This window comes from Hipposideros armiger, unplaced genomic scaffold (genome assembly GCF_001890085.2).
Source record: "Hipposideros armiger isolate ML-2016 unplaced genomic scaffold, ASM189008v1 scaffold_309, whole genome shotgun sequence".
Taxonomy (NCBI): Eukaryota; Metazoa; Chordata; class Mammalia; order Chiroptera; family Hipposideridae; genus Hipposideros; species Hipposideros armiger.
In genome coordinates, this window is record NW_017731659.1 from 1,426,159 (window position 1) to 1,453,135 (window position 26,977).

Genomic DNA, 26,977 nt, shown 5'->3' on the forward strand with positions numbered 1-26,977 from the left:
TTCCGAGCACTTCAAAAATACTAATTTTGGCTTACAACAACCTCTGAGATAGGTGCTATTAGTATTCCCATTTTTCAGGTGGCAGAAATTGAGGCAGAGAAAGATTATAACTTGCCCAAGCTATCACACACATGGTCTCTGACCACAGTGCAATTATTTAAAAATCAATAATGAGGTTTGTAAAAACTTTATTTTGAAATAATTTAAGATTTACAGGAAATTTGCAAAAACAGGACAAAGAATTTCTTCCCTATACCCTTCACCTGGATTCTGCAAGTGTTAATGTTTTACCACATTTGCTTTATCATTTTCTGTATACATAATTTTTTTCTAACCTTTTAAGTTGCATATAGAATATGTCATTATCCCTAAATACTCTAGTGTGCGTTTCCTAAAAAACAAGGACTTTTTCTTACGTAACCACAGAACAACTTGTTTGATGCAGTCAGTCTGGTGTGAGCTACAATTGAGAGGTGTGTTTTAAAGTGTGCTGTAAATCATCCTCCATCATGACAATGCTCCGTGTCACACATCGCTTCTGGTACAGCAATTTCTGTCAAATAAAAACATTGCAGTGTGTCCTCATCCATCTTATTCACCGGATCTGGCACCATGTGACTTCTGGCTCTTCCCCAAAGCCAAAATGATTCAGGACATCGAGGCAGTCATGACAGCACAACTAAAGACACTCACGAAAGAGGACTTCCAGAACTGCTTCAGAAAGTGGCAAGAACGATGGGATAAGTGTGTTCGAACTGAGGGGGAGTATTTTGAGGGGGATTAATGGCAATGTGTCTTTTACCGTAATACATTTTTTTTTGTATTTAAACATTCACCATATTGTTTGATCACAACTCGTATTTACTTATTCCCAGTGCATGTGGGACTGACACAAGGACACATCAGAATGGCACATATCGTTATGTGTGCGGGACAGTTCCTTTCATGTTCCCCCCATGCTAGTTCACTGAAAGGGCAGTGAAAGAATAAATTAAAATCTGCTTTCTGTGTTGTGAGGTGAGCTGATTCTACATAAATCATCAATACTATTTTCTGCTCCACTCTTTGGGTTCAAGCCTTGGCACACATCAGACTATGAAATCAAGTCAATATAAAGTTAAGTCTAAAAATTATGTTTCACTCTTCCAAAGGGTTTGAGAACACCAGTTTTTTGTTCAGTATGCTTTTTCTTTCATGTGCCTGGAAACACAGATTTTTCATTTCATCATCTTTAACCTTGAATGTCAAATACAAGAGGCTATTTGCTAAGCTGAAGCAGTCAAAGCTGTAGCTCAGAAGTTTTAAGATTGCTAAGGGGTTTCCTAACCAGAACACAATTATTTTCTAACTGGATCAAAAGAATTTTGTATACTTGTAAACCAATCCCTCCCCGTCTCTACCAACTCTCCACCAATAGCCAACACCACAACCACCAACAAACCAACCAACCCTGCGTGAAATCAAATGAAGTATTGCCCAGTCACTATGGTTTCATCATGTCTACAACAAAATGAGAGAGAAAAAGGCAATGTGTTTTTCATAAAGTTAAATTTATTCAATTTAAATGACTACTCCTTGTTCTGAAATTATGTTCTTCCTACTTTCTGTATGCTAAAAGGTCTTGTCTTTTATATAATGATGGTAATTTGGTTTTTCTGTTTTTATGTCGTTAGCTGACAAAATTAAAAGCCGGGAACACATAAACAACCCAATTTAATTTTTTTTCCCCCAAATTTACTGGTGCTTAAAACTCGAGCCTTGGAACCACAGCCTAGGTAAAGACCTACTTTCTAGGTTGCATGTTTCTTAATATCGAATTATTGTTTGGAAATTTCCCCAAACAAGTTATGCAGCAGGATAAAAGTGAGTTTTAATTTCTGTTAAGCCAGTGTAAAAGGGGTCTTAATTTCCAGCACCAAAGAAATATATTTCCAGTCAACACCATGGTTATATCACCTTTCATTAGAATTACATCAGTATCTATAGGGTGCCAAGTTAAAAATATAATGCCACTTCTCTGATATCATTCCTGTTCTAGGAGTAGCCTGTTGTCGCATATGGAAGTAGTATTAATGTGGTGCAGAAACCAGGTGGCTGGGGTCCAAGCAGGCCACTTTCCTGGGTCAGGGTTCAGTGACACCATAGGTGGCTGCCAGTCTAATGTACACTTTGGACCGTTTTCTTTAATAAATCATACCATATAGCATTCAGTATTTACATACATTTAAACTGAGAAGAAATATGTATTAGAAGAAAGCATATTTTCATGGGCTTCATGGGTCAAAAAATTCCCTATTTCATGAATTATTTTTATGTCATTAGCTACCTTTGAGAAAGAACAGTTCCGTATAAGTGTACAAACTGGGACATGCTTTTAGAAAACCTTACAAAGAGCTACGTAAATTGCCGTATGTCCTCCCATAAGTGAATCAATTAATCTCCACCTCTCAAAGTGTTAACGAGGAAGAGTAGCTGGCCATGACTTTTTAAAGTATGTTTCAGAAAAAATAACAAGAATCATCATCATTGGCATTTGGGGCTAGGTGGAATTGTGGAGCGTTACTTCTGACTATCACTCTGTGATGTGCTATCATCCTGCTGCTGCCTATTAAGCTGTCCTTGCTAATATTAGTTCTGTATCCAATTGGTATGAGTATCCATGTTAAACTTCAAAATAACTCCTGGTAGCATCCAGAATATATATCAGGAACTCCTGAAAGAAACTTCTGCTTTCTTCCCAATTATGACCACATTTAGCCTTATTAGTAACGATTAACATGACAGCTGAAGATCTTGGAGCCGGGTGGGTGACTCGCAGTGAACGTGCCCAGGCTGGAGCACCTGGCCACATCACTCAATGCGCTTATCGATGCTTAGTTCTTCTTGGCCTTCTTCAGATAGCGAGCCCGCGTAGATTTGTTAACACTCATGGCGATTTTAAAATGTAACCAAGAAGGCAGAGCTGAGATTACTGCACCCTAGGAAAAGAAATGGGGAGATATGTAATTACAGCCTACAATTTGAGCTAAATTAAAGCATATGATCATGTTTTACTATAACATTGTTTTATTTATAGCTGGATTTTAAAGTTCTTGAGTGTTTAAAATAAAACAGATGACTCATTAGTAAGTCTAGGCTATATATACATGTTATTATATCACATGCTATTTTGTGCCTCAATGGGAAAGAAAACCCCAAACCCAAGTGCTGATTTGGGACTTAAAAGTCTACCTACCATAAGAGAATGGACCAGGTATCCATGGGTTTGGGATTTCAGGCCCACTGTTTTCATCGCAGACTTCACAAACGTCTCTGGCGGAGGTATATGCAAAGTTGACTTTCGGACTTTAACCATTTTCGTAGCTACAAAGAATGGCAGGACACTCTAGAAAAGCAAGCCCCCCATTCCCCGAAAAAAAAGCCATTGATTAACAAGGCCATAAACTCGGAATTCACAGTGATGCTTGATTGTTCTGAGTGGCAGAAACATACTGATGAAATAGAAAGTTTGTGTGTCTAGAGAGAGAGAAAAGAGAAACAGCTATCTAAAACCAGCGTGACAGAACACATGACAGCATAAAACAAACTGTAATAAATCAATCTCTCAATAAAACAGAATCTGAGACGAGAGAAAGTGTTAAAAACAAGCAGAATGTACCTTTTGAACCTTTAAAAAGCAGGCATCACACACATCTAGAGCGCACAGGTTCAGGACAGGCTGCTCTTCCCACTCTGGACTAAACGGAACATTTACAGAACCAACAAGTAGGAGGTTTTTGACATCTCATCCTCCTAAAGAGATGAGACTGATTTTCTCCCTAATTTACGGTTCATTAAGCTTGTTCTGTCAGCTTTGATCCCTCTACAATAAACATTTCCCTTTCTCAGCTTTGGGCGACCACTTTTCTTCCTGAACTTCTTATCAATCTGCCTCTGAGCTGCTTTTCTTTTTAATATATTGGGGTAACATTGACTAATAACACTATATAAATTTCAGGTGTAAAGCTGCTTCTGAGTTTCACAAACTTTGCTATTGCTAACATAGGACCACCCCGCTATACGTCTTTTGTCTTTGTTGGGGAGAGAGTATAACAATACGGAAACAGCTTAAGTAACTAAAAGACACTTGACAGGACTGGTGTGGGATGACGAATCTGAATGTTCCCTGTCAGAGGAACCTAACTAGTGGTAGGTTCTTTCTTGCTTATGCGTGTGACATTTTGTAAATGCTTCAACACAGCATATAAGGAAACCCTACTGCAATGAGTCCCGAGTCATGATATAAAAGGTTCCTTCTATAGTTTGAAATAACTTGGTATGGATGTTCTCCCGAGAGTGACTGTATGCTGCTTAATCTCACGTGCGGCAAGAAAGGGTATCAGTGACAATGAAACTGCTGTGGAAGAAGAGGGTCTGTTCCAACACATGGTGGTCAAAGTCAAAAACAGCATCACCAGAGGCAGAAATAAAATCGAGATGTGTTCCACACGATGGCTTTCCCTCCTGCTCAGAGCTGGAAGGAGTCTTCCCGTCTCTTCAGATTTTTGTTTCTTTGTTTTATGTTATGCGTTTTTCCCACTCCCAAGAACAGGTCAAGGAATACAACCCACCCTCCTTAACAGGTGAACTAAGACTTCAGCCTGCCTGTTAGGAACCAAGAACCCAAGGGCCTGACTACTGTCACTCTCCATCTTTCTCTCCCTTGGTCGCTGCAATGACAAACCCACACCAAGGAAATTAACGCTCCCAAAATACCGCGACACCTGCGCCAGCTGTGATGAGAGGACTTTTGGTTTGGGAGAATTTGTTTATTGCAATTACCGCCATACCTTTATCCCTCATTAATGAGCAAAAAGCTTTGTGAAACAGGTCTTTCCTTTTAAATCCATATTGCTGCGAGGATACAATGTATGAGAGCACAGACCAAAGAGAGATCTCGGATGAACACACAGTATGAAGCACAGAGCATTCAATGACGCTCTCACAATGGGTAAGGAGAGAAAAGTCTGTTCACCAAGCTGAGGAGCAAACAAAGCAAAAGAGAGTATATGCATATACTCTGTCTCAAACAACCAAGGGACATAAGCAAAACCATGTCAGATCTCTATGCTTCAGGTTTCCTGGTTACAAAAGGGTGAAGATTAAAAAACTGTCCCCATATATTGATCACAAGCCTGCTAAGGGTACGGTCAAGTTTGGAGCTTCTCTCAAGATAGAGATGCTCCGATACTTCCCAATTATATCATTATCTTCTAACCCCTACTCCCCCACACATATGGCATACACTGGACCATGTTGATCTTGTAGAGGAAGTAAGTCGCACTGCCTGGCTGAACCACTTGATGGTGCCAGAAGTTAACTCATCACTCAGCTAAGCCGTCCAGATAGAGAACCTCCCTCTGAAGGTGGGAAACAAGTGGCACATGCCCAGGAATTCCAAGTCAGGCTTTCCCAACTAAGAAATGTAAATTCTCTTCTGGAAAAGGTATTGCTTTTCCACAAAGGTTTAACATCAAGGTGATTAGCATTAGCGTGCCCTAGGACAGGCTGGAAAGGACTCAGAAATGAAACAACTTTGGAGCTGAGTCTTAAATGGAGTGGAGGCGTTTGCCAGGTAAACAAGTAAGGCAAGAACATTCTGGGTGGTGGGAGCAGCAGGAGCAAAGAAAAGCAGATGCGAGAGAGTGTGATGTTCTCAGGGAACTGGAGGCAGTTCGGGCTGGTGCAAACATCAGGTATGTGTGAAGCAGGGGCAGGAGGAAGGCTAAGCGGTACCGAACACCAAATCCAATCACTGGACAGTATCGACTGCTTGAACGTAAGCTCTATGAAGACATGGTCTCGTTTGCTACTATATTGCCAATGCTTATAACAGTGCCTATTGATGACAGCCATTCTGGCAGGTGTGAGGTGATACCTCGTTGTGGTTTTAATTTGCATTTCTCTGATGATAGTGACATTGAGCATCTTTTCACATGTCTGGTGGCCACTATATGTCCTCTTTGGAGAAATGTCTGTTCAACAGGTCCTCTGCTCATTTTTTAATTGGATTGTTTGAGGTATTTTTGTTTGTTGGGGTTTTTTTGTTTGTTTGTCATGGTGTTCAGTTCTTTATACAAAATAGCTGTAGGAATGTAAAGTACACCATATACAATATAGTCAATAATATTGGAATAACTAAGTATAATGCCAGGTGGGTACTGGACTGATCGGGGGCATCAGTTCGTAAATTATGTGGACATTTGACCACTGTGATGTACAACTGAAATCAATGTAAAATAAAGTTGGATGTCAGCCGTAATTGAAATAAAACTTAAAAAGAACTTTAAAAAATAAATAACAGAAAAGTACGTAGCACGTAATAGGAGCACAAAGAACTACTGAATGAATTAGCAAGAGAACACTTCATTATGGACAATGATGAAAAATAGTACCGGGGACCCTTTCCACTGCTCTAGTCTAGAAAATTAATTACACCACGAAGTGGACAATGTAATATACGAGTTTAAACCAAAATTTTAGATATTCCAAAGCTTAAGCAAGATCACCTATCTAAACAAAGTCAAACTTACAGGTCTAGCTACTTGCCGAGAATTTCAAAAGGAGTATTTCAAGTTATGTAAAAGTCAAGAAATACCTAACATGTCAAAATGTCATCCAGGTACATCCTTAAACAGTTCAACAAAAACCCAATGAGCAATAATTCATTCATCTTTCTGCTTCCTCAGGGAAACATTACAGTGAACAGGTCAAGAAGGTACCCATACTCTATAGGAAGTATTTTGGACAGAACAAATTTTAAAAGTTGCTTAAAGCTCAACAATTTGCCATTATAAATAGTGCCAGCTTGAAACACCCTAAGCCTTGACAGCTACAGATGTGGGCAAGTGTCTTGGTCTTCAAATTAGAATCCCAAACTGAAAATAATTAACTAAGCCACAAAGCAAAGCTGATGTTTTGTCCTTGCTCAGCTTATTTAAAAAAAAAAAAAATCCCTGGGACAACTTGGTATCTTTTCTCTCACCCACTGGAGTAGCCTGCTGAGGTGTGTGGCCTTCACGAAACAATTCGGAGGGCTCTGATTCAGAACGGAAAGGCTACTATGACTTAAATGGCATCGAGTAGTGGAAAGATGGCTGCCCAATGGTGCACGGTGGGTATGTAAGAATCAAACATCGGACTTCACACGGTAGAGCATCTTTCCTGTAGTCATCTGTGGACTGAACATGCCTTCCGAATTTAAAGCATGACCAGGACAGTTCACACCCGTGTTTTGGGAAACACGGATCCAGATGACACCAGGCTCCAGTCTATTTGCACAATGTGGAATTCTAGACATGGCGTCGAATCTGCCTTTTACGAGCATTCAATTCACCAGTGAAGCTGGCACACATTCTTAAGGCAGAGGCTGCAGCTTCTCTGGGGCATTTGAGAGAACCTGCTCTTCTTTAAATCTGTGTATTTGTTTTCCATCTCAGGATCTGTTCAATTAAAAAGAGCAGGAAGGAGTGCTGTACTCTTCAAAATGATCAATGTCATAAAGGACAAAGGCTGTGGATGTATTCCAGATTAAAGGGAACTAGAGAGACAGGACAACTGTCTGACACCTGGTCCTGGACTGAATTCTTGACTGAGGATGAAAAAATGCTATAAAGAATACTATGGGGATTACAAATTGGAATACAAATGGAAAATTAGATAAAAATATCATATATCAATGTTAACGCTAAAGTTGGTAACTGTATTGTGGCTATATAAGAGATTCTCCGTTTTCTTTGGAAATACACACTAAATTATTTAGAGGTAAAGAACCATGAGGTATGTGACTAACTTTCCAATGATAAAACAAATGGGGTAAAATATTAATAGGTCATTCCGAGTAATGGATATTCGGGTGCTCTTTGTACTATATCCTTATCCTTACAACTTTGCTGTAGATTTAAAATTACTTCCAAATTAAAAACTTTCTAAAACAACAGGGAGGCTTGTGAAAGCGTTACAGAGTAAGAATTCAGGAAGTATAATTTTAGAATGTCATCTTAGTGTTAGCTATTGTTACGTGCTCAGCATTAATGGTTAGTCCATACAGGGCACACAGAAGGAACCCAGTACTGGGGCCCATCAACTAGCTGGTCAGACAAGTTATGATTTTGCTCTTTGAAAGAGTTAAGCATAATTTTGACTGTGCTTTAATTATAGGGTAATAATAAGAACAGATAGTCCTTACCAACAGAGCACACTTCTGATAAGTTTTACAAGAATGTATTTCTTATCCTCTATTCAAAAATCAGTACAGCCTATCTGGCCCAAATTCACTTCCAGGGAATTTATATCACGTGTTGTCGCTACTCTTTATTTGCATTTCCAGGAAATGCTTATACAATGGCAAATCTGAATCCATGAAGGAAATTTTAAATGCTCTTACAAAATGATAGGAAGCAAGTTGAGGGAACGGTGGGAAGAGAAAAGCAAAGGAAAAAAATGTTAATAAGGAATTAAATATAGAACATTTGAAAAACATGCTCTCTTCCTCTCCCCAAAGAGCAATCTGATGTACATTCACATTGAGGTAGGCGGAGAAAGATAGCTTTCCTTCCCAAGATGAGAAGAAACCGAAATTTGGCAACATAGCATTAGCCTGGCAGCCCTCTAGATATAGAGGTTGAAAATTCAAGACCAGAGGCATACGGGAGCAACAGAAGAAGCTTAAAAGGCCTTCAAAACAGATGCCTATGTGCTGCAAGCATGGCCATGCATAATCAGAGTCCTCCGTGATACCAAGCAAAAGACAGGTCTCCAGTGTGCCGTGAATTAGCAACACACAGACAAGATAAAAAGCCCAGCTGTCAAGACTACAATGGGGGGGGGGAAGGGGGGAGAGCCAGAGGTATCGGGCTGGGGTGCTTCATAAATACAAAAGCAGAAGGAAGGGCATAACCAAATGTGCCAAGTGGTGAGATAAGGTCTCCCAGAGCAGGTGAAGTGTGGCCTGAGCCTGGGAAAATGGAGGGGTCACAGGCTCAGATGTGAATGGGCAGGGAGATGTGGAGAGTAGATTCAGAGAGGGGTTCAGGACAGGGCGTGCCAGCAGAGGAGTCAGCCACAGTCACTGGCACTGCAGAGGGCAGAGCACCACGGTGCCCACTCTGGCTGGAGTACAGGATGGGATGACGGAGTGGCAAGACAGGCAATGGCCCTGGGGAGTCTGAATTCAGTCCTACACATGACGGGCCGCCGCTGGAGGACTACGGAGGAAAGCAACACTACCTGACTTGGATTTTAACAAGATCACCCAGGAAACAGCACGTGGGATGGAGTGGAAGGGGACATGAGCTGGTAAAGATTCCTGGTCCGAAAATTGTGCAGACATAAAAAACACCACCAAAGAAAAACCAATCATTTTTAACACTAAGTTTCATTTTGACCAGATTTTTTTTTTTTTTGTCCCTCTGGTCAGAACTGACCTGAGACGCCAGCATTCAGAGGTGTTGACACAGAAACGACAACTGTACTAGCCCTCATCAACATCTGAATTTTGACTTTTTCAGCAAATTCCTTCTAAGTTTACACCCTGAATGAATTCATATGAAGGAAGACAATGATCAATGAAATGACACAATGCATACTTCATTCTTAGGGAAAATAAAAATCATCAAAGTACGATATTTTGGAAAACAAGTGCTAATGTGTTTTTGTAATAGCTTCTAATCACACCCGATTAACAGGCAGCAAATCAGGAGAAAAGACCTTGGAGACAAATAAGCTGTGGGAATGAGACAGGAGACCGTCTTGTATATTCATAGAGTTTTCGAAATCACTCATCTGTGCTCACACAGCCTAATGCTCCCTTTTGTCACTGAAATAGTTGCAGTTTCTGGTCACATGGCCAGTGACCCAAGGACTCCTGCCTAGTCGCAGTAGGTGTTTAAAATTTTTTAAATTAATAGCTTGATTACAGCAGGTTCATCAGAATGAAAAAATGGCACAGCAGTAAGCAGCAGCGATGTCTTACCTCCCATGGGTGCTTTACCGGTTTCCTTGTTAGCAAAATACAACACACTCTACAGATCTGAGCTATTAGCACTGACACGACTGGTGTCAAGGAAGGGAGAAAGGGGGAGTGTGGTAGTTGAGTATAAAATTCACGATTCTCGAAAACCCCGTCCTCCCCAATGCACCCTCTATTTACGGGCAAGTGCAAGTCAGAATAACAGCGAAGGGCTCTGACAGCTAACGGTCCCTTGGGCAAGAATTCAGGTAGGGGGTTAAAGGAAGCAGGCTCTAAGTTGACCCTGAAAGATGACGAAACACTGACCCCAGCCTTCCTCTAGCTACTAGCCCCTCTTGCTAGGGGTGATTTAGCACCAGTATCTACTCAAAGAATAAAAGGTTTAGAAGTTACATCTGGCTAACGCTTAGGCCCCTCTTGACTGTCTAAAGATACGAGGGAAGACATGGAGCTAAGCAGCCAAGCACCTTGTGGTTCCATCGCTGCTTGAGCACAGGTGGGTCCAGCTCATCGCTGTCCTCAGGGCCTGCAGCAAGTGGGTAAGAACAAAGGCTTTGCTGCCAAACAGACTCGGGCCTGTGTCTTGGTTCAAGACGGGCAAGTGCCTTAGCCTCTCTACCCCTCAGTTTCCATAAATGTAAAGATGACGATGATCTCATCACCTTATGAGATCATTATGAGATGTAAAGAAATACATGGATACATATGAAGTGCTTAGCACGGTGCCTGAAAAGTATCCCTTCCAATATTAGCCATTATGATGACGATTGATCATCTGGGGCTTTGGGGTACAAAAAGCGCAATAGTAATGAAAGCCCACAGGAAGGAAAGGCGGGGTGAACACTGGGTGCGTGAAGAGGTGGGGGCAGGCGGTGGGCAGGAGCAGAAAAGAGGTAAGAAATGCAACTTCTCCCACGACATTGTTCAAAATGTGCCTAAGCATGGAAATACCGTGACCCGTTATCTCTTTGTGTTGAACAATAGCTGACTTGAGATAGAGACCCATAAAAACTCCTACATTTGCTCCCTCTTCTGTTTTGTATTGTATTTGCTCAGCATTGTATCTGATAGCTACATAATAAACTCAAAGGTCTCTATAAAAATTAAGTCAAAATGGAACAAAGACCTAAATGTAAAAGCTAAAACTATAAAATTCTTGAAAGAAAACATAAGTGGAAATCTTCATGACATTATGTGGCAGTATTTCTTGGATATGACATGAAAAGCACAGGCAACTAAAGAAAAAAAATCAACTGGACTACATCAAAATTAAAAAAACTTTTGTGCATCAAAGGACACTTATCCATAGAGTGAAAAGGCAACTCACAGGGTGGAAAAAAATATCTGCAAAACATATTATCTAATAAAGGGTTCAGATCCAGACTATATAGAGACCTCATACAATTCAACCATGAAAAGCAAACAACCCAATGAAAAAATGGGCAAAGGACTTGATGGCCAATCAGCACCTGAAAAGGCACTCAACTTCAATCATCATTAGAGAACTATAAATCAAAATCACAATGAGATACCACTTCATACCTATTAGGATGGCTATTATTAAAAAACAAACAAACAAAACAGAAAATAACAAGTACTGCTGAGGATGTGGAGAAACCAAAACCCTTGTGCACAGCTGGTGGGAATGGAAAATAGGACAGCAGCTATGGAGAGTAGTAGGGCAATCCACCCCCCTTCAAAAAAAGAATTACCATGTGCTCCAGCAATTCCACTCCTGGATACATATACAAAAGAACTGAAAGCGGAGTTTCAAAAAGATAGGTACACACCCATGTTCATAGCAGGATTATTCACAGCAGCCAAGAGGTGGAAGCAACACACGTGTCCATCAACACATGAATGGATAAACACAATGTGGTGTATACATACAAAATGGAATACTATTCAGCCTCAAAAAGGAAGGAAATTCTGACACATGCTACAACATGGATGAATCTTGAAGACATTAAGCTGACTGAAACAATCCAGTCACAAAAGGACAAAGACTGTATGATTCCATTCATATGAAGTCCCTAGAGCAGTCAAACTCATAAAGACAGAAAGATGTCAGGGGCTGGGGGAAGGGGAAATGGGGAGTTACTGTTTAATTGATAAAGAGTTCCAGTTTGGGAAGATAAAAAAAATTCTGGAGATGGATGGTGGTGATGGCTGCACAGCAATGTGAAGGTACTTAAAGCCACTGAACTGAATACTTTAAAATATTTACACGGTGTTTTTTGTTATGTGTATTTTACTACAATTTTTAAAGAATTAAAAATCACTACCGTATCTATATCATCCTGGGGTATGCGGTCATCCTTGCTGTTGTAAAGTCAGTTTTGTTCAGCCCTCTACCCTCTCTTGTGGTTATTACACAGCGGCTTTGGAACAGTCATGGCACACCTCACGTACCTGGCAGCTGAGAGACACTGATAGTCTAATTCTCTCAAAACAAAACCATAAGAACCTACAATAATTATGCTTCAACAGTTTCCAGTTCTACTGGAGGTATCCCTACTTAAAAATGCCAGGGAACAATTTTTTTAAATCAAGACTTAAAAGTGCATAAAGAAAAAAGAAACCATGTGTTTGAAAGTGTGCGAACGTCACATTCACTTACCTAGAAACAGGATTTTCTTTCGTTGCCAAGATGGCAACAGTTGCTGTGGAAACCATACAAAAACAGGAATACTTAACTAAAACAAACTCTACTCACCTGCACAAAGATGCCCTTGCTCTTGTATTCCTCGTGGAGGCAGCAAGAGAAGAAATCTACAAAAGCCTGGGAGGGGGTGTGAGTGAGAAGAAGCCACACATGCATTACATCAATCTGCCTGAGTGGTAGCCATGGAAACAAAAATAATAAACTAACCATTTAACACGATTGTTTCTAATCATTCTTTTTATTTCAAATGCAGGAGAGACCTTTAAAAAAACACCTCAAAACCTCAAGTTGGTTTTATCTGCCACTAAATTACGTATTCTCTTACTAAATATAATATCCAGATCAAATTTTGATTTAACTGGGAAAGGTTCTTCTTTTTTCAGAAAATTACTTTCCAAGAAGAAATGTTTTATTATACAACAAAGGATGCGTTCCTCCTCCCCACACACCATTCAAACAAACACAATATAAATTCTGTTCAACTCTGTTCTATGGGGATTTTGTCAATAAAGAGAAGAAAACAGCAAGTGCCCTCTTGGTCCTATGGGAGCCAAGGAGTGGAGAGATGAACCCAACAGCCCATATTCCGACAGTACAGCTTTAAATCTATTTGTAAAACATAATGTACCATTTTTTAAATGTGGACTCGACCTCACTCTTGACATGCAAAGGATCACTAACTAGGGTCCCAATAATTAGTCTGGTGTCTGCGGACCACAACAGGTAAGCAGCTGGACAATCACTTCAAGAAAACATGGTGCTTGTTTTAAACATGCCCACTGTATGCTTCCGAGCGACAGAAAGCGAGCAGATTTACAGGGGCGAGGGGTGCTGCCAAGCTTTCTCAAAAGACTAGTCAGGGTGGCCGAGTGGCTCAGTTGGTTAAGAGCTCGCTCAAGAGTGTGAGTTCTGAGCAACAGGATCGCTGGTTCAACTCCCGGCCCAAGCTGAGCTGCCAACAGGCAGGATGGCTCAGCTAAAAAAAAAAAAGACAGTAGTCACAGTTCACGTTTTCCCAGTGGACAAAAAGCCAAAAGAAAAAGAAGGCAGGCGTTTTACTCCTTTCCTTCCCTGATATATTGCACATTCTTATGGTGTATTATATTTGGCTCATTTTTTTCCCTAAAAGCTTATTTAATTTAAGCATTTCAGTGCTTATTTTTATTTCAGAGATGTGTCCTCAGCCTCAACAAGGTGCATGAAGACATTGCTATTGACCTGCAGGCAGTAGGAAATGCATTCTATCAGTAATGTGAAGAAGTGAATGGTGATGTGTAAAATTACGACATCTTACAGAGTTCTGGAAAATTCTTGTCTCATTCCAGAAGTGACCATAAACATCTGTGAATTCCGAATAACGTGGCAAAGTACCCACCCTCTCACCAGTCCGTCTTGCACCTATTATGTGTATTTATGTGCTAACTGGCTGCAATCCTTCTGCTCAGCTCTGCAGACTTGGAACTGGTGCTGTATGAAGGTGACTTATTCGTGAACCAAATCCCCAATCTTAGATCCATTCACATCATGTTCTGATCAACTGAGCTAACTGGCCTCGGCCAGCTCTCCCTGGAAAGTCCAAATATCAACTTTAACACCAGTAAACTCCACGGAGAAGGGAAGCATCTGTGGATTTGAAACCTTGGTGTCCCAGGTGGACAGTTGTACCCATCAGTTCTACCTGGCTCAGGCTCCCCAGAAGCTAGGTGTTGGGTATTTTCCTTTTCTTCTCATTCCATTTGAAAACTGCCAAAAATAGAACTTCAAGAAAGTTCTATGCTCATTTCTGAGACTGACAATTAGTCCTCACTGGTATTCTGACATGATTTACTAAAAAATTGGTCACCTTGGTTGCAGAGTAGATGGTCAACAGTGGAATCGGCACGACGCCACTGGCAGATGATATGTTCAGAATTACCCCTTTAGATCTAAAGAAGAAAATGTACCAAGTAAACAGAATGAAATCAGATACACAATTGTTTGTAAATTACAGATGGCGCTATAGACTTGAAACAGAATGACCCAGCTGTTTTTCTAACACACGTCTCTCCTTGCCTTTCATCAGCATGTGACATGCTTGGTCAGTGAATGAGGCATAACTCAATCAACTAAAAATAGCTCTTGTTTGCAATTAGCTCATTTCTCAGTCTTAGTCATCTGGGACATGACCAGATCAAATCCACAGGCTCCTCCACTTGATCTCTACCCTCTAAGGTCTTCTCTGGCCACGGCACCAAGAACGCTTACTCTTAAAAACACTCTCCCACTCCTTGCATGCTTTCATTTGGGTATATCATCGCATACTACCTTACTGTATATTTAATCATTCTATATGTATAAACACTTTTCTCCCCTAACAAAACCGTAAGCTGGACGTTACAGCCCTTGTCCTCACTTTTCCTACAAGCTCTCAGTGTCATCCTGAGCAAGTAACTGGTACTTACTAAAACCTTCAAGGCAATGAGTGATGGCTCTGTCCTGCCTTCCTACCTTCCCTGCGTTGTAGTTATTCAGGTGCTAAATGAAGAGGTGACTTGAACATTATGCGACTCTATCACCCTCATCAAACCATATTCATTTGCCACAAGGCAAAGCTCAATTTCTACTGTAAGTTTTAGAGACTACTGAAAGTTACCAGGAATTACTAACTCTATAAATAAATGAGAATTACTGTGAGGAAAGCAGTGCTGAAAATATCCTAGTTGCTAGCAAGCATGTATGCATTGGTTAAAGTGTGGAATTAGGGCTTTAGGAATTTTAGACAGAATTAACAATCAACTCTTGCCCCCGCAAATCCATGCGTCTCATGGGGGTTGGTCCCCTTCTTCAAGGACTGCAACCCGCCCCCGCCCACCTCTTGTCCTTCAATTCAACCCAGTTTTTCATGATTCTTTGTCTGAATGTACTCCCCTCAAGGCCTATTTTTTTACTATTTAAAAAAAGGGGGGACTCTACAGACCCTTTTTATGCAAAATAACAAGAGAAACATGATTAAATGGCATCTAAGTTATTTCAGACATAAATCTGAAAAGAAATAATCCCCAAAGGTCACCCCGTCCATCTGCCAGCCTCTCCGCAAGATGCCACTTCAACCCATGAGCGGTAGTTGGATCCTCAGCTTGATGTGTCTGTCACTGGCAACAAGCTGGTTTGTTTTTTTTAACTGAAGTCCTTATTAGTGACACACTTTCCTAAACAGTGAAATATCCATTAACATTTTGGTCACAGAAATCAAATCTCAAATTTAAAAATGTTAATTTCGGGTTTTCAAGAAAGTTGGAATTTAGTCACTGTATCCTTGTATTTTTTCCTTGTGTCTCTCAGAGACAGAAAAGCCTTTTCTTTTCAAATTTTAAGGTAACAGCGTCTATTGGGAGTTAGAAGCCAATCACTCTAAGGTAAAAACTGGTTAATTAGCAATGCATATACCTAGTAATTTCATTTTATCTATATTTGTGGCAAATTCCTTTGATCAAATGGACTAAAAACCACTTTTGTTACTAGAGACATTTAACATAGTATTTAATGTATGAAGTTTAAAATATCTTTATCTTTTTAGGGTGTTGAAAATGTTCTGAAATTAGATTGTGGTGATGGCTGCACAGCTGTGTGAATACACTAGAGAAAACCAAATTGTACACTTTATAAATGGGTGGATTTTATGGTATGTGAAATGTATCTCAATAAATCTGTAAAAAAAAAGAGAGCGAGAAAGAGAAATATATTTATGACATTGGAATGTGCCACCTCTAAGCTCAGAGCAGATCCCAATCAAGTGGCAGCTAAGAGAGCTTGTGTATTTTATAGACACAATATGCTTTCTGAGAAGTAACCCCAAATCCCGAGAGGTTGCACCTGGACCCTTTCCTGAGCCCCACGCATCCTTGTCAGTTTAGGTAGTGTTTTTATTTTAACCTTTTCGCATATAACCAGGAATTGTTATGTCCTCGCTTATTCGAGCAAGTGAAGAAAAAGCCAGTTTGAAATAGTTGCTGGTTTTATCAGCTGGATTATGTGGCTCCCTTATACACAAACTGACTGGGGTTGTGACATGTGCTCTTGAACACAAATCTTTTTATTTCATTCCTCACAAATGAAATACGACTTAAAAGTCTTCCAAAATTAAAGTTTAATGTTATCAAATACACTGTAAAACTTTGATCTTGACTTCACCAAAACAGACTCTTAAAACTTCACTCGCCAAAGCAATGATTTCAATACAGGAAAATTTGTTTAAAGATAATAAAAACTTCTTTCCCGTTTCCAAAAATAGTAGACCAGTAATCAAATATGTCACAATTATGCAGGTACGCTCCTTTGTTTACTCCTTAAGGCAACTAAGAGTTCTCTTTGTCAAATATTTGTACCCTAATTAAAATTTCTAGGAGGCAGTGTTAGTTTGAATGAGAAGTCAGAATTTGAGGGTACTTTATTCAAAACACAATATTTGCACTCTAGAAAATATGAAAACAAACCCAAGACCAACAAAGTATAAATCAAGAATGCACTAGACCTAAGTAAATACAAGGAAAGCATTTATAACTGCACTAAAATGACAGTGGAGAAAACACCCCTTCTACAAAAACTCGGTGCTATTAAGACACGTATTTGTTTGTCTAGCAAAAGCCTTCCTCCCACACCCACACACAAGACAGCACAAACTCTCTTTCTCTCCAAGGATAATAATATTCAACTTGGTTTTGTCTGAATCATAAATAACACACTGGTATAGCTGCCTTAATCCTTGTGCAGCATACAGGGTCTATTCTTTATGCAGAGGTGGGGATGAACATTTGGGACTGTAAGACACAAAGCCTCGTCTTTAAAATCAGCTACCTTGCCTAGCTCTAATCCTCTATCTAAGCAGAGTCAGTGACGTCAAACCAGTTTCCATGGCACAGCCAGACTCATGACAACTCTGTAAAATCAAGCAGAAGGACAAAATGGGCTGCACTTAATTGCACACAGAAACAAACATAAAACCAAACCCTGGTTAATCTCTCCTTTTCCGGGGACTTAGGGAACAATTCTAAGATTGGAAGGTATATTAAGAATATTTGCTGACGTTCCGTAATGAAGATTCATATTGCTCACACTTTGGGACATCTCCAGTTTGTTATGACAAATAATCCAAATAAAGAAGTCAAGTAATATTTTCTGTGATACAACATGCTTAATTCATCACATTGCATACTTGCTAACAGCCACACGATGATGTCTCAGAGATGTGAATTATTGAGGATCTACCAGATCTAAAATTCTGCAAAAACATCGCAGAAAACACCACTGCTGATAAGGAAGCACCTTTTCATATAAACACATTCTCTTCAATCACTAGCCTTCGCACAAGCCTATAAAACTCATCATCTTGCATTTATGGCTTCCTATAGCTATGCTGTCCAGGAGGATTGCCTCAGACCTGTGAAATTCCCAGTCACAACACTCATTCACTGTCCCCTGGATTTTTTAAAAAATGCCAAGCCTTTGTTCTTCTATGAATGTCCCACTATTCCCTCAGACTGTTGTAGAATCCTTGTCCACAGTCTAGAAGTATAGTATTGTCATAGAGGAAGAGATAGGTCTCCTTCGACATCAGTCACTGATTTCCGCCTTCCTCAGGAACCTCCTCACTGCCCCACACTGCGGGTGAGAAGGGAGAAGTGGGGAGGCATAAATGCTGTGAAGAACTGGAACGCAGGCTCAATCCCCACGTGGGCAGCTAACTGCATATCGAGTTTGATGGTAGACAAGGGAGACTGTGTAAAAAAAAGACTCTATCCCAATTCTTCACATTTCCATTTCTTATCAGGGAATGCATAAGTGAGCTCTTGGAGGGTCATTACTTTTTTTTTTTTTTAAGCTTAAACATAATACTGAAATTGGAACAAACAGTTCCTAACAGACTCTCAAGAAGACTGAGAAACAGATCAAAACAGAGTTCTATGTCAGGAAAGAATCCTGGAACACGGGGGTCAGGTATATAGTTAGAACTAGCAATCCACGTACATTATACAAATATTGCTTTGTTGGAGAAAGTTTGCAAACATTTACCACATGAAAGAAAATTGCCTGCCCTAAAACGCCATAACATGTCATAATTCCACCTTAAGCAATACAGTATGAAAGAGGCTATTTTTAGCTTTTCCATGGTTGCCATGGCAACCACCTCCTTGGCTCCAGCTGTACACAATGTTTATAATTCCAGGGAAGTGGAAAGAGCAAGTTTCCTCTATAATGTAATTATGTACTTTCTACCTCTACGGTAATGATACCTTAGTTTGATTACAGATACTTGTTTAGTGATGGTCAGTTGGCCCTCGGCTATCGTTCTAGAGGGTTTGGAAAATCTCATACATCAGAGGCAGAATCTCAGTGAAAGGAGAAAACAGCAGCAACAAAGGATCTTTGGAAAGGGTTCTGCTGTTACTCAATGGAGATGCGGATCCTATGGAAACCACCATAGGAAAGATGCCATCTGGGGACAGTGGAAAGGACAGGCTATAATAAAATCACAATGAGTGAGGCTTATCAGATGATCTGTTAACTTGGAGTTTTTCTTTCCAAAAAATTAAACATTTCTGGCCTCCCATGCAGTTAGGTGCAGCCTCTGACTGAGTTCTGGACAACAGAATAAGAATAGAAGCGACGAACACAGCTTCTAGGCCTGGCCCATGAAACCTCCCATAAAATCATCCTTACTCTCCCCTACCTCATCTGCTGGCTGGATCCAGAGGACTCAGCAGAGAACTGCAAGGCCCAAGGGAAGACGAACAGAAGCCCTAGGTGGAAGGAGCCTGAGCCCCTGAATGACTGGGTGGAGCAGAGCCCCGACCATGATCCACTCTGGCTGAGATGTGAGGGGAAACCGATCAACCTTTATGGTAGGAAGCCACCGAGATTCTCAGGTGCTCTGTTACAGAAGTCGGCCCACCTTGACTGACATAACTAGTAACTCCTTTAGTTCAAGCAAACGTCACTGTTCCTTCTCCTAACAAAAGTACTGAGTCATCCATTTCTCACTAGTTCTTAGCAAGTGCTCCAGTCACTTCCATGAGGTCGGTTTCAACCCAGCCTATGACCGCTTTCCCTCAGATAACTTCTAACCCCAGCTTAAAATCAATTTGATTTCTTGAAGGCAAAGATCCAAGGCATCTTCTGTCTGCACCATGAAAACCTGTGCTCCGGCCTCAGGGAGTGCCTGTTGACTGGGCCCATCCTATTCTCTGTGTTCTTGGTCTGACGTGTAGCTATAACCGTGATCATGGCTGCCAGGTCTACAGAGACAGGAGTCAAGCTCCGAGTACCTTATGTTTGTGCATTTGCTAACTAATTATGTAGCTTCATAGCATTCCATTTCTTTGAGTCTCACTTTTTATGTCAAATGATGGGGTGGGTTACAATTCATTTAAAGTACTGAAATTCTGTGACTCTTTGAATCCAATACTTTGTGATCTGCAAATGATTTCACAACCATTATCTCTTTGGATTTTTGTTTTCACCAACACACTTAAAAATTCCTTTTATAACACCTCTGTGGTTTATTTTTTAATGGATGGACTTACTATCCTAAATTAATACCTGGTCACTTGCAGATGTCAAAACTAGGATTAAGATGACAGCCCAAATTTCATCCCTCCTGGGTTCTGCTCTGTCTGCCCTAATTCTCTGCACCTTTCTGGGTTTTAGTCTGTTTTGACCACTGTCACTTCCATATCTGACACACATGGCACACTCCCATAATCAACCAATAACAAGCAGTTTGAAGGTTTTAGGGGAAATTTTACTCAAATAAAGCAATTACGATATACAAAACTGCATATAAAATGGAATTACAAACAAAAACCTTGCTAAGAAGCAGTTTTTCAACTCGTTTCTATAGATGCCAAAAAAAAAAAAAAAAGAATTCCCAACCTCAGTTACGTCATCTGTACAATGGTGGGAAACTATCAAAGTTAAATGAGTTAACATATATCAAGTTCTCAGTACACCTGGCACTCAATATGTACTCAATAAACATTAGTTATAATTCCTGCCTGAAGCTGGTCATAGAAGTAGGGTCATTGAGTTTTCCCTTTCAAAGCTGTGATTCCTGTGGATGTCTTCCAAACTCAAAGTTATTTTGCAGAAAAGGATGACTGTGAAGCTCTAAATTTAGCAAATGATCAAGCTAGCTGAAGATGCAAGCCCAGCTCTTTTCAACAGGTTTTCTTTGAAAGTCTAGCCATCACCTGGGCTTTTCCAAGGGAGCAACAGAGCTTAATTGTAATACAATTTTACGTTTCATGCTATTTCAAATGTAAGAAATCAACAACACATTTCCCAAGAAAAATGAAGACATCCAGCGTATCCTAGTGGAACCCAATTTAAACTGGAACAATGAGTCTAGTGGACATAGCCTTTGCCTCTAAGAGTGGGTTTGACATCTTATAATCACTTTATATTACGCCTACAATCCTCATACATCCATGCTCCCAATAAGAACTGAAAAACCAGGGTCTTGCTTCATGAAACTCCACTGGTTGACGCCGAGAGCATACAGCTTTAAGAAGGTATTCCCGGGAATATCCCAGGAACTCTATCCGCCCCCTCAGAATAGCAGGCAATTGAGTTAGTGATGGTGACTCAGGCAGACTTTTTATCCTGATATAAAGGAACCACCACAACCCTGGAGAGGGAAATAAAAAGGGAATGGAGTGGAAAAAGCCTCTACCATCGGATGACTCATGCTCCACTGGGTGACTCACCCAGCACATTACTCTGTCCCTAAGACATGGAGGATGGGTTCATTAGTCACTTTAGTGAATGTTACAAAGAAAGGATTCTCCCTATAAATAATCATGAGCTCTGTCGCTCTAGTGTTTGTGTGAGCTCGTGACTCACCTTTCTACCATGCCAGGCAGCACTATTCTTGTCATCTGCAAAACAGAAAAACAAAACATTCGTGATGGTTGAGGATGCAATAGATAAAGAGTGAAGAGAACCCACCCACACAAACAAGAAAGGAATCACAAAACCACTTACCGCCTCTATAGACAGCAGTTTATGTTGTGTACTCTATATAATTTGGCTTTGCCAAGAAAAGGAATCAGATGAAATTACCGGAGACAACATTGGGAATACTTTCAGTGAAGTTGGCTGTAATTAGTCTTGCCTGATATATAATAATACTGGCAGAGAGATCTTCAAATAATTAAGGGTTTATGTTGACATCTACGTCTCCCAAATTATATCCTCAGAAAAGGGCACAGGTTATCACAAGAAATATCCTGCCTACCGAGATTACTTAAATTTTCTAATCTCAAGGAATCAAATGATCTTTTCCTATCACAAAAAGTCTTCAGAAGACTACCATAAAGTGACACATGTTGGCAAATATTAAGCGTATCTTCACATTCATTTCTCTTGTTGCTCTAGCTAGTGGTGAGTAAAACTCGTCCTTAGAGAAAGTTGAGGTTTGCTGTATCTCAAGTTACCATAATGAAAACAAGACACTTGCATTTTTAAAGGACTTCATAATTGTTAGGTAAATACATAGAAGATGATGAGAGCCACTAATTCTAAGTTCTGTTTTAAGACATTATTGACTAAGAAAAGTTAAGACATCCACTGGCTTAGTCAAGGAAATATCATAAAGTACTGAGATTAAAACGTGAATTCTTCACTCCTAGATATCATCGATTCTCTAAGAAACAAATGCTATTTTGTCACAGAAAAGTCTGCATACATGCGAAGCATAGGAATTTTAAGCTTTCTATCTTGAATACTAGGTTTAATTTATTGGGTTGTTGGAAAGTATTTTTTCTATGTTTTTCATTGCAAAAATGCGTCATGACTTTTGCAACAACCCAATAATTAATTAATTCTGTTATTTAATCAATTCTGTTAATTAAAGCAGAGTTCTGATGAGAAGATAAGAAATATCCCCCTATGGGCTGTATTTTAATTATTTATTTATTTATTTATTTATTTATTCATTCATATTGAGGCAACATTAGTTAATAACATTAGTTTCAGGTGTACAACATTATAATTTGATATCTGTATACACTATAGCATGCTCACCACTTAAATTCTAGTTTTCATTCGTCACCATATATTTGACTTCCTTTACCCATTTCGCCCTTCCTCCAACCCCTTCCCCTGTGGTAACCACCAATCTGTTGTCTGTGTCTAAGAGTTTGTTTTATTTGTTCATTTGTTTCCTTTTTGTTTCATATTCCATATGTGGGTGAAATCATATGGTTTTTGTCCTTTTCAGTCTGACTTATTTCACTTAGCATAATATCCTCAAGAGTCATCCATGTTGTTGCCAATGGTAACATTTTATCTTTTAGAACAGCTATTATCAAAGACAAGAAATAACAAGTGTTGGAGAGGATGTGGAGAAAAGGGAACCCTCGTATACTATTAGTGGAATTGTAATTGGTGCAACCACTATGGAAAACAGTAGGGCAGTTCCTCAAAAAATTAAGAATAAAACTATACCAAGAAATACATCAAGCATGTCCTCTTCTGAGTATTTACTAAAGAAATTGAAAACACTAATTCAAAAAGATATACGCATATACACCCCTATGCTCATTGTAGCATAATTTACAATAGCCAAGGTGTGAAAACAACGTAAGCATCCATCGATGAATGAATGGATAAAGAAGATAACAGTACATACATATACAATGAAATACCACTCAGCTAGAAATATTTTAAAGAAAAAAAAGTGCATCCAGACTTTACCAAGATAAAGTACTCCAAACCCAGATGTCAACCTTGAAGATGTTGCATACACTTTTCTAGTAAAAATACAATTTCAAATTGACACTGCATCATAAAAGATAGATTGCCAGCTTGGAAACGAAGTATCTTCAAAGCCTAGGGGAATCACTTCAACAGAAATACCTGGATCTGGCCACATCTTCTAGTCCAGATGAAAAGGAAGAGTCCATAAGAAAGAGTTTGGTCTAAAGCATTCCGCATCTCCCTCCTTCTTACATGTTAAGTCTACGCTTTTCGTATTAAACTCACCTTCATAGAATGATGGGGCAGAGATGGCCGATTGTCCTCCAACATTCATTCTTTCCATAATACATACAAGTTAGGTTTTTAGTTGGATATATGGCCTCTTTCACATCTACAGTGCCCACCCCTAAAAACTGTATTTTCTACTTCCTCTCTCGCATGTGCCCTATGACTGCATTCTATCTAATAAGATATGAATACAAGTAGAATACACGCGACTTCTTCATCAAGGAGAAAAAAAATGCATGTCCTTCTCTTGGCTTATTCCTCCTCTCAATGGCTAGAATATAGATGTGATAGAAGGAGCTAAAACAGCCAAGAAGAAAGCCATGTGCTAACAGTGGCAGAGCAATGAGATAAAAAGAGGTAGGATCCTTACTGACTGTGAAGCTACTATGCCAAACTGTGATTACCCACCCAGCTTTTTATCTGAGAAATACTAGATCTCTGTTACTAGATCACCATTAATGGATCAGCCAAACCAATATTCTAACTTACATAATTGACCACTTGCACTGCTAAAGACCAACCAATGTTAATATTTTAAGATTTTAAAAAAGAAACAATCCCCACAGCAAACTCCATCAGAAATTATGCTGACAGCCCAAATGGCCTCAATATTTTATCGTTTTTAAAACACAATCCCATTTCTTTTTTCTCGGTTTGCTTGACCCAATTCAGAACGTGTCCGCTGGGCCTCAAACTAAACTACACGGAACAAAGACAAAGAAAAAGCTGACTTCAGTGTTTATCCTTTCAACACAGTCACCTCTTTTCTTCTCAGATTTAATAATAACTCTTCAAATTTGCTTATACGTTTCCTCCTAAGATTTGCCTTTTTATATAAGCATAGGCATCGCTCAGTATATAGCTACTGAATGTTTAAGGCAAGTGTGGTATGTCATCAGGCCAAAGTTTTCATCCCAGCTCTTCTACTGACTAGCAGGGTGACCTGAGTTAGTTCCTTATCCTCCTCTGCAGAGTCCTTACATATTAAATGAAGCAGGTGTCTATATTATAGGTTATCGCACTCTGAATCGCAAATAAGGTAATGTATATAATGGACCTAGCATAGAGCACATTGCAGAGTGTGTTCCTGAAAGGAAATTTACGTCTCTATTACCAGCACGCACTATTCTTTAACAATGCAGCACCGTAAGTGTTTAGGCCTCCTTTAAGCATGCTGTGCCCTATACAGTTTAGAGCAAAAAACAATGACACATTTTGAGGTCATCCAGTTTAACTCCCCACACAGAAGTTTCTGGACAGTCCTGTCAATATTTAAAAATACCTCCATCAGGATCTTCTTGACGTAATAAAATTATTCTAAAATTGGATTGTAATGATGATTGTGCAACTCTATAAATTTACTAAAACTCATACAATTGTACACTTAAAATGAATGAATTTTATGGTACAGAAATTATCTCTCAATAAAGCTGTTTTTGAAAACAAAACTCAATGATCATATGGTTAAGAATTAAAGAACTGGAATCACGAAATACATTTGATGTTACTTTATCAAACACAGGAGATGAAAGCGGTCCCCAAATACTCTATGCATATCAACTCGTGGCCTAGAGCAACATGAAGAAATAAAGAGGCTATGTTATGTTCAGTCCAGGCCATGGATGTACTCGAACCCAGGCTCAGTGATGAGAACTCACTATCTAGCAGGAGAACAGATATTTATACAAACAAATCATTCATTCCATGATTTGACTGGTATGAGTGGTACAATGAGGCAAGGACAGAGGGCACCACTGCTTAGGACTAGCTGTGTCTGGGGAATCAGGCACAGCTTCACAGATTACCTCTAAAAGAATATATGGGAGTTCCCCAGGAAGAAGAAAAATTCTAGTCAAAGGAACAGGATGCAAAAATACAAAACAGCTACCAAAAACTACAATGTATGCTATAGAATTGATGCATTTAAAAACATTTTTTGAGTGGATGAAGTATAAAAAGAGGTAAAAGTATGTACATCCTGTAAAACTCGTATACATCATGCAAATTTGCATATACTACATCATAGAGAGCTTCCCATGCTCATACAAACAGATGTACATCAGGCATATTAACAGTTGTAAAGTATTTTACAGTAAGGATAGATTGTATGCATTTTTAGCAGTATCTAAAAACATTTTTTATTTAGCACAGTTCATCAGGGGACCATAATGCTTAGCTAATGTATTATAAAGAGGTCCCCAAGCATTTTGTGAAGAGAAGCTATTATTCAGTTCCCCAAAGCCCTGAGATCAACAAAAACAGAATGAGGAAGGAGAAGAGTAACAATAAAAGTGTTCTCGCCCAGGGGTAGCTAGGTCTGCATGTGCACATGTGTGAGTGTGCATGCGCACACACATTCATAATAAGGAAATGAGACTTGTAAACTGCAAAGTAACTAAGTGGAGTTCACAGGGTGGCCACCTGTTTAGCTCTCCTACACAAAAGGAGAGGACAGGGGACAGGCTTTGTAGGCAGCAATCTATCTAGAGAACAATCAGGATAGTCTACAAGGCTTCTTTCATTCTGATCAGGGATCTCAGTACCACATGAAAATTTAATAAGTGATCGTGCAGAGTTTTAAAGTTCAATTCAGATTTTTTCCAAGACATCAATTTACACATTTAAATACAGTCCAATAAGAAATATTACTTTAACTGGGGACAGTGAGGCAATACAAATGCATATATTGGGAGCTGTTTTTTTCCTTACCCTGTATGTATGTCATATATTAAATGTCTCCTTCCTGGATGACAAAAATTATCCAAAAAATGATCAGACAAAATAAAACCCCATAAGGTATCATCTTACTAACAAAATTACATCAACAGCATGCTAAACATATTTATGTTTTTGATGTGGTCTTCAATGTCTGGACATATTCAAAATAAATTCTTTTTCTCCCAGTTTTATTGATATATAATTGACATATGATTTGTATTAGTTTAAGATGGTCAACATAATGATTTGATATATGTATGTGTGTATATATATATGTATATATATATATATATACATATATATATGATTATTACAATAAGTTAACATAAAAAATACGAAATGCTTCACAAATTTGCATGTCTTCCTTACACAACACCATCCTAATCTTCTCTGTATTGTTCCAATTTTAGTATATGGGCTGCTGAAGCAAGCACCAAAATATATTCTTTATACATGTGCTTAAAACTCAAGAAGTTTTAATAAACTAACACAAAGAAAGAAAGAAGCAGTGTTTTCAGTGCCTGGCTATTAAAGCGCCAGAAATACTTCTTGAATGCCCAATG

At 39.4% G+C, this 26,977-nt stretch overlaps 1 protein-coding gene across 1 annotated transcript in view; it reads right to left on the reverse strand.

Annotated features, from left to right (window-relative positions):
• Nucleotides 1–1,529: 1,529 nt before the first annotated feature.
• HSD17B12 (hydroxysteroid 17-beta dehydrogenase 12) overlaps nucleotides 1,530–26,977 on the reverse strand; it is a 142,871-nt gene continuing 117,423 nt past the window's right edge. Inside the window, exons 7-11 of the mRNA XM_019659974.1 lie at nucleotides 21,552–21,586; nucleotides 14,518–14,599; nucleotides 12,726–12,791; nucleotides 3,236–3,385; nucleotides 1,530–2,978 (exon numbers count right to left, since the gene is read on the reverse strand). Coding sequence (XP_019515519.1) covers nucleotides 2,874–2,978; nucleotides 3,236–3,385; nucleotides 12,726–12,791; nucleotides 14,518–14,599; nucleotides 21,552–21,586 — 438 coding nt within the window. The 3' untranslated portion in view covers nucleotides 1,530–2,873. The remainder of the gene's footprint in view (nucleotides 2,979–3,235; nucleotides 3,386–12,725; nucleotides 12,792–14,517; nucleotides 14,600–21,551; nucleotides 21,587–26,977) is intronic.